General features: G+C 50.6%; 1 protein-coding gene across 1 annotated transcript in view; it reads left to right on the top strand.

Moving 5' to 3' along the window:
* The window catches only part of CDYL2 (chromodomain Y like 2), a 170,730-nt gene extending 158,382 nt beyond the window's left edge, over window positions 1-12,348 (top strand). The window contains exons 6-7 of the mRNA XM_043599735.1: window positions 3,522-3,665; window positions 6,291-12,348. Coding sequence (XP_043455670.1) covers window positions 3,522-3,665; window positions 6,291-6,449 — 303 coding nt within the window. The 3' untranslated portion in view covers window positions 6,450-12,348. The remainder of the gene's footprint in view (window positions 1-3,521; window positions 3,666-6,290) is intronic.
* The last annotated feature ends 942 nt before the right edge of the window (window positions 12,349-13,290 follow it).

Below are 13,290 nucleotides of genomic sequence, written 5' to 3'. Positions count from 1 at the left end.
GGCCAGTGCTTGATGGCTGCTAACTCAGTCCATCCTCCCACAACCCTGTAAGGTAGGGCTGTTGTCATCCCCACTTGACAGATTGGAGGCTGAGGCTCGGGGAGGGTGAATTGTGCAGGGTCACACAGTGGGAGGGGCAGTCATGGCATCTGAGCCACAAACTGTCTGGCTTCAGAGTCTGTGCTCTTAACCAGTGTGTCCCAAAGGAGGACCCGCCTCCGAGGAGTGAGTCTGAAATTGGGGGCAGGGGTGTGTGTGTGTGTGTGTGTGGTGTTTGTTTGACCAAGACCCTATTGTCTGAAATCAACTTGAGTCTCCTCCTAATGGCTTGTCCCTCCAAGAAGGACCTCCAGACCAGTTCTGGAAAGTCCCAGCACCCGCATATGCAGGTGTAGGTGCTCTTTCTTGTCTGATACTGGAGAAAAAACTGGCCACATTCCATTGCATGGGACACCTGTGACCTCCTGTTAGTTGAGCGTGGTGGGCCTGTGGTCACCCCTGACATTGTCTGCTTGCTCTGCCTGTGACAGATGCTCCTGGAAACTCTTTCCTCCATTCTCTCCGTTCCCGGCTTCTTCTTGACCCTCCGGTAATCTATCTGTTTGTCTCTCACAAAGCCTTTGGGGAGGTCTTCTGGTTTGAGTTGGAGCCCTTTGGCAAGGAGCAAAAGGTTTGAATGACCCAGGCCTTCTGGTTCCTTCTCGTGTTTGGTCTCTGGCCTTGATGTTCACATCCCACAACTCGGAAAGGTTAACTCCCGTGTGACTTCCGAGGCCTTGTGGGCTCAGTGTGGCCACCACCTGCTGAGCAGACCAAGGTTCGTGCCTCTTCCATCCTTAGGATTCCGGATATTCTCGGTCTCCCCTCCCCCCCTCCCCCCAACCCCCCCCCCCCCCGCCGCCTCCCCTCAGGCTGAGGTCCTTGGGTGAAACCCTCAGGTGCCAGCTGCCTCCAGGAGTTAGTGAGGCCCCTAGTGAAGTGCTCTTGGTACTGAACTCCTGCACGGGGAAGCCCGATCATTTTGGCACTCCCTGCCGTCCCTTGGATGCTTGCACTCTGCACGACGTGTCCACTGTGTTGCCATCACACACCAGAACCACATGGGCACTTTGATGGCAGAGGACCGAGTGGGTTGTCCCAGCAGGATTCTCCAAGCATGTGCTCACCATCACATGCGGGCTAGTTTACTGGTCACTTTCCACATGATGGTCTCACTCACTCTCTCTCACCACCTGCAAAGGTAGGTCCTGTTGCCCTCCGTTCCGCAGAGAAACTGAGGCAGTGGGGTGATAGCCTAGCAGGTGCTGCTCCTTCTTTGCGCCCACAAACCTCAACGAGCTCCCGGAAGGCACCAGGCCTTTTTGCCCTCCCTGCTTAGATGTGCCAAGATGAGTAACCCAGGGGGCTCCGTCCCTGATAATCCTGTCTGTGGGCGCTGATGCGTGGCTGGCGTGGTGTTTCCCTGCTCTCCTGTTGTCTCGTTGGATCCTCACAGGTGGTAATCGGTACCCACTTCAGAGATGAATAAACAGATTCAGAGAGGCAAAGAGATTTGCATAGGGTCACAGGGCAAAGCCAGAGGCGGAGCAGGGGTGTCTGATCTGCGGCCCATGCTTCCCTCTGCCCCGGTCCCGTTAACCTTGGCTTTCCTACCTGGGAAGGGAAGAGACTCGTAAGCGTCCACACTGCTATGCTGTGGTGAGGTTCAGAGGTGGTTAGGGAAGGCCCCCAGAGGGGGCACCCCCCCCGAGTGAGTCTGCAAGAATGGGCACCCCCGTTGTACGCCTTCAGTGTGGGCCCGTCACTCTCTGATGGTGGCACGAAGAGGAGGAGCAAGTACGAGATCATGGAGACCCCCAGCAGCCCATGCCCGCGGCACCACCCCGTCCACAGGGCAGGGCCAGCAGGGGGTCGGTAAGGCCATTCGGATTCAGGACCTTGGGGCCGGCTCGAGGCTGCTCACGGTCTCAGCAGTGGCAGAAAAATGAGGCAGGCGGGGAGCCCAGGAAGCAAACACTTTCCCTTTTGATCTCGGCCACTGTGCTCTGCCCGAACTCAGTGCCGCTCCTGTTCCTCCCCGTCCTCTGTGGTTGCAAAAATGTGAACACTGTACAGCCTTATCTCTTTCTGTCTCTCTTTTGTTTCAACCATTTCTGAAACTCCAAGAATGTTGCTGACTGAGACGTGTTCTTGCCGACCGTGTCCTGTTTGGCTCCTTCTGTTGAGTTCCTCGCTTTCGTTTCCCCTTCCTGAGACAGAGGTGTTTCTAAATAAGTATAATGGCATATATTTGTCATTGCCTACAGATGCATGCTGTAGGCTCGTTACCGGCCTGATAAATTTCTCCACCCCGGCATAGAAAGATGGTCCTCTGGGTCATCATGACCCATCAGTGACAACTGCAACAAAGGGAAAAACACACATGTAGATCCAGCAGCTGAGACAACCTGGCATGTGAGCATCGATCCCAGAGCGGCTAAGCATGCAGGGGGCAGGCAGATGGATGGCCGGTCAGGGAAGGGATTGTGTGCTGCGTGCAGGCGGCGGGGATTTATCCTGAGGGAGATAGGGACCCCATCACCTGGCGGTAGCCCTTCCATCCTAGTTATCAGCGGGAGAGTCACTTGGGAAGTCGCAGTGGTGGGTGCACTGTGCTGTCGGTGCCTGGGACCCCCTCCATTAGGCTCCTCCCAGAACAGGTACGGCAGCTGTGAACTACGAAGCAAGAGGAAATTCTTTGAGGAGTGGGGTTCAAAAGGAAACCACAGAAGGCGAGTGGGCAGGGGGAGGTGGGGCGGGGAGGGTGCTTTTGGCTCTTCACAAGTGGGCACAGCCCTGGGCCACTGGGAGAGACGCACCTCTCTGCTTTAGTATTAGGGTATTATTTAGGACCTTTTTGGCTGCCAGTGATGGAAGCACTTTAACTGGTTTAAAGGGGAAGGAAAAAGAACGCAGTGGTTGTCATAACTTGCGTATCCAGAGGCGGAGCCTATCGCTGGGGTCCAGGAATCCCAGCCCAGTCAAGACTCTTGTTCTCCATCCTTCCTTTCTTGGTGGACCCACTTCTCCAAAGAGTGGGGACACGGCAGGGGGTGGCCCTGGGCTCTTTGACTTGAGCATCGACCAGGCAGGGAGAAAGATTCTTCCCCCTCACCTCCAGCTTAGGACTTTATCGCATAGGGTGGATATGTGTTCAGCACCGAAATGGACTCAGCCCGAGGTGCAAGCCCACTGCTGTGGGTCCGCCTCCAGACGTGGGGAGGGGTGTCGGGCAGACGGACCCACAGTAGGTACGCGGCTTCTTTTGGGAATTTAAAGAAAGCTGTGGACCCCCTGATCAGAAGCATGTGCACAGACACAGATGTCTTCAAGCAGTTCCCAAAGCTTATCTGACCCTCCCAGCTGATGATGACCCTGCCTTCGGGAGCCGGGACAGTTGTGCGTGTCAAGCCCAGGCCTCGGTAGCAGATGTGGGAGGCACTCTGGGCTCTCAGCCTTCCCTTTGCCTTTGCTTTTTTCAGGCCAATGAGATGCTCTTCTGTGGACGGAAGCTCACTGCCCAGGAGGCATGCAGCAGGGGACTTGTGTCCCAGGTCTTCTGGCCAACCACGTTCAGCCAGGAGGTCATGTTGCGGGTCAAGGAGATGGCATCCTGCAGCGCAGTGGTGAGTTCCTGTGTCTTTGTGTGCTTGTCCTTGCAACAGACCCATTTTACAGATGCGGGTGATGAGTCTGGAAGGGACTGACTGACTTGCCAGAGGTCACGCAGGGTGTATGTGTCACAATGCCGCAGATGCCTCTTCTCGGTGCCAAGAGCTTAAACCCGGAGAGAGAAAGTCCGCATCCTTAGATATATTCCCCATCATCTCCAGTTTGAAAACCACACAGCAGAGATTTATGCTCTGGGGTAGAGTACGTTGCCTTAAAAGAAAGTCCTAGACACGCACGAAAGCACAAAACATCTGTAGTTTTTAAAGAATATGAGAAACGAAGGCAAATAAGGACCATGGGTTTTAAGCCATCCGGGAGATGAGAGAAACCGGCATATCCGCCCTCGTATTTCACTTCTGCCCACTGAGCGCTTGACACATTTAAACATCACCCCTGGACTCTGAAGACACACCGAGAAATGGATAAATAAATAACAGCTCTGCAGAGGCGCCCCATTTTAATTAAGTGTCGATTTTATCTCATAAAAGTCACTCTGAGCACAGTACAGAAATATCCTGTTGAAAGGTGGAGCGGAGGCTGTTCCTGGAGCCACAGGGCTGGTCTAGGAAATGAGAAAGGTGATTTGGGAGAAAAGGGCCCACGTGAGGGAGAGCCTCCGTGTGTGCTCCAGAGTCAGGGGGCTGCTGGGCTGGAGTTACGGGGTCAGACCCGTGAGCACCCCTTCCTTGTCTCCCGTCTGCCCGTCGCCCCTCGCCCCCAGCTGCCATGCTGCTTCATGATATGCCTCATCGGCCTCGATCGGGCGCCTACTATGTGTAAGCTCTGCTCCCTGGAAGCCAGTGAGGATGATGGAGTGGCCCTGGGCCCGCATCGTTGGTGAACACTTACTATGGGCCACACCTTCTGCTGACCTCTTTCTGTGGATTCTCTTTTAATTTTCCTGATAACTTCGGTGACTAGCTCATCCCACTTGGCCGGGGACCCTTCCTGACTTGAGCACAGACAATCCCATGTCTCGGGAATTCCCGGGCAGAAAAAAGCCGATGACCTCTAGGATCAGCTACCCGGAGACGCGTGTAGAAATTCTCAACAGAGGAAGTGGTGCGAGTGAGGTCACAGGAGTCCGAAAACTCCTGCGGGGTTTAGGCAGCGGCTCATAGCAGTCTATGCAGGTACACGGGGTGTTGGAGGGACATTGAAGCTGAAAAGGAAGGTAGGACAAAGGCCTCAAGGTTCCCCCCAGCCCCGCCCCAACCTCCGCAAGGAGTCTGGCCTTTGGGCAGTGGACGTACTCAGGGGAACAAGCTGTTGAAGAAATACTGCAAGGAAATGTCTCCTGTCAACAGTCCTGAAATCAGGAGCTTTGGGGTGAGCTGCCCGAGAAAGGAATCTGCCCTACGGCCTGGGAGACGGTGTTCTGCAGGGTAATGCCTGTGAGGCAGGAGGTGGCCTCCAGCCCAGGCCAAGGAGGAAGACCCCAGCTCCCTGCCGGCCGGCTTGAGCAAGGGAGCTCCTGTCTTGCTTTTCCTATCTGAAAGCACGTTGGGAGACTGTGAAGCGAAACCTTGACATCAGCACAGGATGGTCGCGGCCGGTGCAAGGATGCCTGGGGCCTGACGGTCCCACGGCGGCTGTGCCCAAGCGAGGCAGCGGTCCGTCCGGGGCAGCCAGGTGACTGCAGGCCACGTCCGTCACAGAGCCCCGGGCACCTGGACTTCCTTTATCCGTCATGTGGTGACCAAAATACTACCTGTTTATGGAGTTATCCTGAGGAAGAAATGAGAGAAAGCAGGGAGAGTACTTCTCATGCAGCCTGTTGGTCAGTAGTGATTGTGGTGGCCTTGCTGTTGTTACTCTGATCTGGTCGTTGTCGTTGTCGGGTCGTTGTCACTCATCACTCTGATGAGGATCATTACCATTATTACCACTCGTACCGACGTCACTGCTCTCGTTGCTGTCCTCGGACGTCACTGTCCTAACACCATGGCATCGTCACCACCATTGCCCTTCTCACCACCACATTACTAACATTAATTACCATTATTGTTGCTACTGTAGTACTGTGGCATTATTACTATCTGTCATCGCTGTTCTCACCCTTCGCTGCAGTTACTGCCAATTGTTAGTGATTATTGCCACGATCGCCACTGCTTTTGGGCCGATGGATACTTTGACAGCCGTCCGTGTCCGTTCGTTATCTTACTCTGTGGTTCCAGCCATCCTTAAGCCAGGTGTCATTGTTGCTGTTTCACAGGTGACAGAGAAGCACGGGGAGGTGAAGTCGGGTGTCTCCCAATCTTTTCCATGCTGCCTGTACAGAATGGTACTGAGTTTGTGTCAGACCCTCGGGGAAAGGACAAAGCTCTTGCGGTCGGGGGTAACATGGGCCCCCACCCCCACCCCGGCCATCCCAGGGGCCGAGGGCTCATCATCTTGGCATGCCTGGAATCCATCCCTGGCATCGCTGGGGTCACAGGCCTGGGAAGTTCCGGACTACAGGAGGCAGTCTCTTCTGGCTTTGGGCATCGGAAGGTTAGCTGGTGCTTCATAGGCCAAGTACGTTCTCCTGGAGCAGAGTTCCCGGGGCCGGCTAACGAGGCTCATGCGTTTCCCTTCAGGTGTTGGAGGAGTCGAAATGCCTCGTTCGGAGCTTCCTGAAATCTGTGCTCGAAGACGTGAACGAGAAAGAATGCCTCATGCTCAAGCAGCTCTGGAGTTCTTCCAAGGGCCTGGATTCCCTGTTCAGCTACCTGCAGGACAAAATTTACGAAGTCTGAGGAGCCCCCGGCCACTCGCCCCCACGCTCGAGGGCACCTGACTTCCAGCTTTGCGCCGTGCCTCGGAGATCGGAGCACAGAGTGTGCTGGCTGAGGGGTCCGTCAAGGTGTCTCTCTCGTGTCCATTTCCTCCTGTCCTTTGGTTGTTCTGCATTGGTTTGATTTTGTATAACAGATGGGAAACTCAGCATACCTGGCCTCCCCCGGGCCCTCCCCCCACCCGCCCTTCCACTGGCTAGAGAGCTATCGAGGGCTATATCTTCCCAGGCCTCTGCCAGTCGGCCCCCACTCGCCGAAATGCACCACCCTGGTCCAGGAAGGGGAAGACCGGTCTCCCCCTTCCTTCTGACTCAGGCTGCGTCTACACAGTGCCTCTGCTTTGGAGACTTGGCTGTATGGCTCTCTCCGGTAAAGTGCAGATCCGGTGACAGGGGACGGTCCATCTTAGGGAATTTCCAGACCGATGAGCGAAAACGGTTGTGTAGAGCCAGCCTCACTGTTCTCTCTGATGCAAATCTGTGTGACTTTTAGGGCTTGGTCTTAAAACCCAGTTGAGCGATTTGCAAACCCAGATGTTGTACGTTTAGGAATGTTTTGTTAAATATATATTTTTAAAACAATGTAAGTGGAAATTCTGATAATTTATGTGTATTATATGTAAAGCTAGTTTTACAAACACACGAACTACTAGGAAAAATTGTTTTTCTTTAATCAACCTTATTTAATTTATTTATTTTTGTTTATGTATTATGATATCTGTTGTCGACACAGATATTATTTTCATACTGCCCTGGACCAAATCCCACATGAGGTTCATGCCGTTTGGTGCATTCTAGCAATGAACCACGCAGAATTAAAATTCAGAGAGATGTAAGTGAAAGGATCCCTGTGGGTAGAAGGAATAGCTTTGCAGATCCTCGTCATGTAAAATGGTTCTCAGCTGTAATAATTGCATACTTGTTGTTGGGAGAAATTATGGGAGAGTTTTTTTCTTCACTCTGCTGCCTTGAAGGAGATAAAGGGGCCTCCGGCCTGAATGGTACTGAGACAGACCCAGTCCCTAATTTGTGACGTCAGGAAGAGCTGATCGGCTCTGATGAGCTGATCGGCTCTGATCAGCTGATCGGGGGGCGGAACAGATGGTTTCCGGTCTCCTTCTGGCCCTTTCTCTTTTAAAGGTGAGCAGATACAATGGGAGGGGATTCACGGCCCCGAGCTTTGTGTTTTAAGAACCGGTTGAGCTTCTACACTATGACTAGAGACGTGGTCTCGTAGACGGTGCGTGTGGAATTCATCTGGACGCGATCCTTACAATGGTCGTGGTTCCCTCTATAGACAGCCTCTCTCCTTTTGAGTTGCCCATGACCTCAGGAGGGTCAGGGAAGAGGAAGCTTCTTGCCTTCCCCTCCCTTCTTCTCCTGTCTCTGCTTGGTCCCCGTGGGATCCTGCAGGAACCACAGACCTAGGCCGTAAGGGATTACTCTAGGGAAACAGCCGCTTTTGCCCAGATACCTGCTGTCCCATCTCCACTTGGGTCTGTCTCTTCCTCTGGGAAACCAAATGTATGCTTTCCCTAAGCCCCTGGACAGACATCGTTCCCGTCTGTTGTGCGGATAATCTCTTCACCACTGCTAAATCCTCTGAAGAAAGACCCCCGTGCTTTCTGTGTACTTTCTGGGGGCAGATGGGTTTCTGTCTGTAGAAGCAGTGTCTGGATTCTTGTTAGGGTTGGCAGAGGATGTTTGGAAGTTCCTTTGGGTCAATGTCCACCTCTCTTCTCTGCTGAAAGGACCTGAAATCCTGTAGCTTTGGACATATCACAGATCCAAACTTCTGAACATTTGAAGGATCTCTGATAAGGTAAGAATATGAAACTGTTACTCAGGTAGATTTCCTGGCCGTCAGTTTGTCGGTTCTGGGTACCACAGGAGGTGTCTTAAAAGACGGTCTGTGTTTTGGTTGTTTCTATACAGTCTATTCGAGGAGGATGTTCCACCAATTGGGCAGAAGTGGGTTAAATCTGTTTGCTGTGGGGTAGACCGCATGGCTGAATTCTCCACTTTCTGGATGGTTGTTTTGATACTGTGAAGATGAAATCGAGGTAACTTTTAGCAATTTGACCTGGGATGGAAAATGCCAGAGCTGTGGATGTGTCAGGGTTTATCCTAACAGCTTTCTCGAGATGGAGTGGGGGAGGGGGGAGCGGTGCTCAGGCTGTCACTTCTTATCTTCGGTCACAGAGCCCTGTCTCCACCCGTAGCACCCTTTCTCCCCTCTCTGAACCCTGTTTTACCTCCACACCACCCTGTCTGTCCCTTTCCAGAGCCAGGGCAGGTCTCTGAGGAATTGTGCCTGCTCTTGGCAGACCTAACCCAGAATGACCTTTGGGGTTGGAAGAACAGATACGGGTGGGAAGTTAGTTGAGAGTACTGCTTCAGTCAAGGAACCTTCTAGGCAACCCGCTCCTTGCCATCCTGTCAGCCATGCGTTAGAACTCCCCTCCCTTCTCTGCTCCAACCCCTGGTGGTCAGCCCCCAGCGTCTTGTGGTGGAACTGCCGGACTTAGTTCCGGTTCCAAGAGGACTTTGTGCGGAACTTTGCCAAGTTGGTCAGAGCTCCCCACCATTCAGAAACCACACTCTAGTGCCCTTGTGCCCAACATTCCCCTTCCTGCGTTCAAATAATGTCTGTGGGCAAAAACTGTCAAGAACTACCCTCTAAGAATGAAATTGGGTAGCTTTGAGAAGGCAGCAGAGAATTGATTTAAAATGTTATTCTTGTTCACTGTAGACTAAACTAGGAAGTGTTCTCTCTGAAGCATGACAATAGGTTTTTTTTTCCATACGAAGTTCAGTATGAGGATGGGAAAGTAGTAATCAGAATGGACCCTGATCAGTACAACTGTAGCTCCAAATATCCACGTTTAAAAATAGCCTTGACTGAATGCTGAATGGCGTTTCCCATTAATTGTTGGTTTAGAGAATTTTGTAAACTTTTTTTAATTTGAAATTGAGTCACATTCATGCAATTTTCCAATCTAGTTTCTGTGGAAAACAATTTTTTAAGAGAAACAAAGAGACACGTCTTCAAACCTTCCTACGTGAATATTTAAAATGCAGAATCGCTTCTCTTCTGTGTTTCTGGATTCAGACACTTAGATCTGTTGTACATATTAGTTTAGACACTCTCACTAATATACACAGTATTTAAGACTCTAAATGAGATTTCTTAAGTATTTTATTTTATTCTCTGTAAATGGTTTTGTATAATCTTTAAAAATCTACACTTTGCCTTTGTAGATATTTAAGGGAAACCATTTGGGGGTTGTCTTGCATGTATATTTTTGTTGTAGATAAGTGTTGCTCAGTTATTTCTGCAAATTTTGGTTGAAATGCTTACAGACTTTAATACAGTATCTATTTTCAGAATATAAACTTTTATATTTCTGTGATAAGTTAGGATATGCGTTTTAGGCAATCTTTTCCATTAATATCACTTGTTCTTTCAAAAAATAGCATACTGGTTTGTTGCCAATGGTTTCATTTCGTTTTCTCATTAGAATCTACTGCTCTCGTGTTGTCAGAGAGCAGGTTTAATCTTCTTTTTCTCAAAGTAGTTGAGTTTGAAGCATCATTTGAAAATGTATTGAATTTGTGGATAAGCCTTACCATTAGGATCAGTAAATTTGCCAACCTTTGCAACTACATATGTAGTTTAGGACCTCCCCATAAAGTCTCACTGTGTGGCAGTTGATGGAGTCTGTGAACAGAGCCTTAAGCTTGTTGCAAAAAAAATAAAAATAAAAATAAGGGTAATACGGGTTGTTTCTTCCAAGCAACGTAAGCCATGTTGATGGACTCAGTGCAGTCTGTAAGTCATGGCTAATCCGAAGAGTTTGGTTGAGCTGATGGCAGCAGGGGCCAGATAGGCACCTTGGTGATTTATCTTTCACCATACGAATGGACCGAGGACAGGTTTTCCGGAGCCACCTTCGTACTATTCACGTGGTTTAGACATGGTCACAGGGAGGGCTTGCTGGTCTATCATTTGTTCTGAACAAATGGCATTTCCTGCTCTTGACCTTGGCGGCTGACCCCGGGTCCCTTGTGGTTGACCTGGAACCATCCAGCCTGGCTGAGGTCAGCACTCCTTGAGAGGTGTTAACAAAGTTTACATGTGAGTCTTACTGTGTAGACAATCTGAAGTCAATTTCAGTTACGTAATCAGCATTCCCATGTGCCCTGAGTGTCTTATCGATGAACTGTGCTTGTTAAGCCATACTAAACCTGAGTTTAGCAGGGCAAAGGCAAACTAGATGAAGAACATCACATCAGCTGAGTCCTTTCACCAGGGGCCGTTTTAATGGAGTAGAAGTCGCGGAGCTCATCGGTGGTGCATCCACTGTGTCCGAGACCTACCAAAACCATCTGGGATTTGGACTTAAATTTTTGCAAAAACTTACGATTCCTTTCAGTTGGCTGCACTTCCGTAGCTACCAACTGATTCTCCTCACGAAGGCTTTACAGGTGACTCGAGACCAGAGCTGTTGTATGGCTGAAGTCAAGTTATCGTGCTCAGCTCTAGTAAGCGTTGACACAGTCTACCATCAGGGTGGAGATTTGCTTCCAGTGTTTGCAGTGTGTGAGGCAGTCAGAAGAACTGACGTCTGATCTTAAGCCTCAGCTCTGGTGTCTCCCTGGGTTAACCATGCCTCATTGGCCCAGCACCTGGCCTGACGCTGGAGCTCGTTCAGGGGGTTCCTGGAAGTTTGGAGGGTGTAGAACGTTCCATCTGGTATTAAATTTGTCCCTATGCCATGAGTCCCAGCTGGAAGTCATTTTGCTGATGTCCACATTGACAGGATTGTGAAAATATTGCCTTTCATAAAACCAAGGACCAAAGAATTCCATTATTCCAACAAAACCCGAGTTTCATAGACTGTGGGCACATCCAGACAGAGGTGTGCGTGCTTTATGGCACAGAGAAGCTGCTCGCTTCCGCCAGCCTGGCTGGCCCTGCAGAGGGATTTATCACCTTGAGAAGGCTCTGGAAGATGAGTTTCTCAGATTGAAACTTGCTATCTCAGGTGGGTGTTTCTGCTGTGCAGTCCCAGCCTTTATCCATATCATGGAAGGTGGAGGTCTGGCATTCTTCCCGATGACCTGACCAGTGTAGACTGTTCCATCTGAATGGGAACCTCTAGTGTGAGTTTTAAAAAATGTGTCTACACTGTGCAACATCCCACAGTTGCCAAATTTCCACCTCCTTTTGTTCTTCATTGACCCATTCCAATGTCCTGTTTGGCATGAGAAGAATTTCCCTCAATTCTCACACCAAGGGATGCCCCATTTCTCGTTCATGATGAAATCACCGATCCATTAACTGGTTGAGAAATGATCGACACTGACGAAGGGACATTCTAGTGGTAAGGCTTATTACCAAACTTCTGATAATGAAGCAGGCTACCAAAAACTTATCCAGCCCACCCTAAGAGTGTTTGGATTTGATCATGGGTGTAGCACACACACCGAAATCCAAGGAGACCTTTGCAAATTAGGCTACTTGTTTTATTTTGCCAGGTTATCATGGGAGAGTCTTTAACTAGTTCTGAATATTTGTAAGTATGAGTACTTCATAGAATTATAAAGCAGGTACAGCTGACCCTTTCTCACTGCGTTGTAAATATTTCCCGAGACTGGGTGCAGTCCTGAGGGATAATAATCTTCTGACTTATCAAATGCTGACTGTCTAGAGCAAATTGTACACTCTCTTTGTGAATGGTCCTGTAACGTGTATGAACACATTTCTGGGTGCCTTAGAAGTTGTATTTTTCATGTGTGCTAATATGCAGTATTTATACATTGTGAGAAGCTGCTTTGAATAAAAAGGTTGAAACTTCGTCAGCATTTGCTTGTGTGCCTGAAACTCACAAACCTGTGGTTTCTGAACAGGGAAGTTTCTGGGCTCCCAGGGGGTTGAAACACCTGATACTTCTAGGTTGCGTCTGGGTTCCCGGCTTGAGGCTTCAATGATTCGGGCTGGTAGCTACTGGGCAGCAACAACTTGACACTAGAGGACTGTGGAATGGGGGTGGGGGAGGGATTATCTTTCATGGGGGGTTGGTAGGAGCATTCATCCCTTCCCTGGTATGCGTGGAAGGTTACTTGCACAGGGCTGCCTCCTCACCAAAGATGACCCCCATAGAGCTTGATCTTGCACAACCCTAGCCGCCATATGTGGCTGGCGACAATTTTTGTCCCTGTGGAATTATGTGAAATCCTTCCATGCGCGTGATCTTGTTGCTTCGATCATCACCACGTGGCTCTTATGAGATGCACGTGGGGGGTGGGGCGCCAGGCCTCCAAGGCCTGGCCCCGGTGACATCCCAGGGGCTGCAGGAGAGGAAGAAGGAGTTTTTCCAGGGATCTTGGCCAACAGGGGATCCTGGGAAAGGGATCCGCCCAAGGTCAAGGTCTAACTGTCCGTCTGTCCAGCAGCAGTGTTGAGCCTCCTGCTCTGTCTCGGGTGCCACATTGGTGCCGGAAGGCAGGGATTACTCAGTCCCTGTCACACAGGAGCTTGGGGTCTAGGATCGTTGGAAAAGTGGGTCATCTCGCCACGATCCTCAAACTCTCCAGGATGCAGTAATGGAGAGGACGCCTTCCCGTCCGATTGTGAGTGCCCTCAGAGTGGAGAAGATGGTGTACCACTCATCGCTCTTGTTCCCTCGGGCCATCCGTCGGTCCACGTGGGCCAGCCAGCCTTGGCTGGAGCCCGGGATCTTCCCTCTGCTGGCCATTCTGCCCTTTTTCTTTCCGTTGTTTTTGGTGTCCTCATCATT

The sequence above is a fragment of the Prionailurus bengalensis genome, chromosome E2 (genome assembly GCF_016509475.1).
Source record: "Prionailurus bengalensis isolate Pbe53 chromosome E2, Fcat_Pben_1.1_paternal_pri, whole genome shotgun sequence".
NCBI lineage: Eukaryota > Metazoa > Chordata > Mammalia > Carnivora > Felidae > Prionailurus > Prionailurus bengalensis.
The sequence above is the reverse complement of the archived record's forward strand: the minus strand, read 5'-3'. Positions and strand labels throughout refer to the sequence as shown.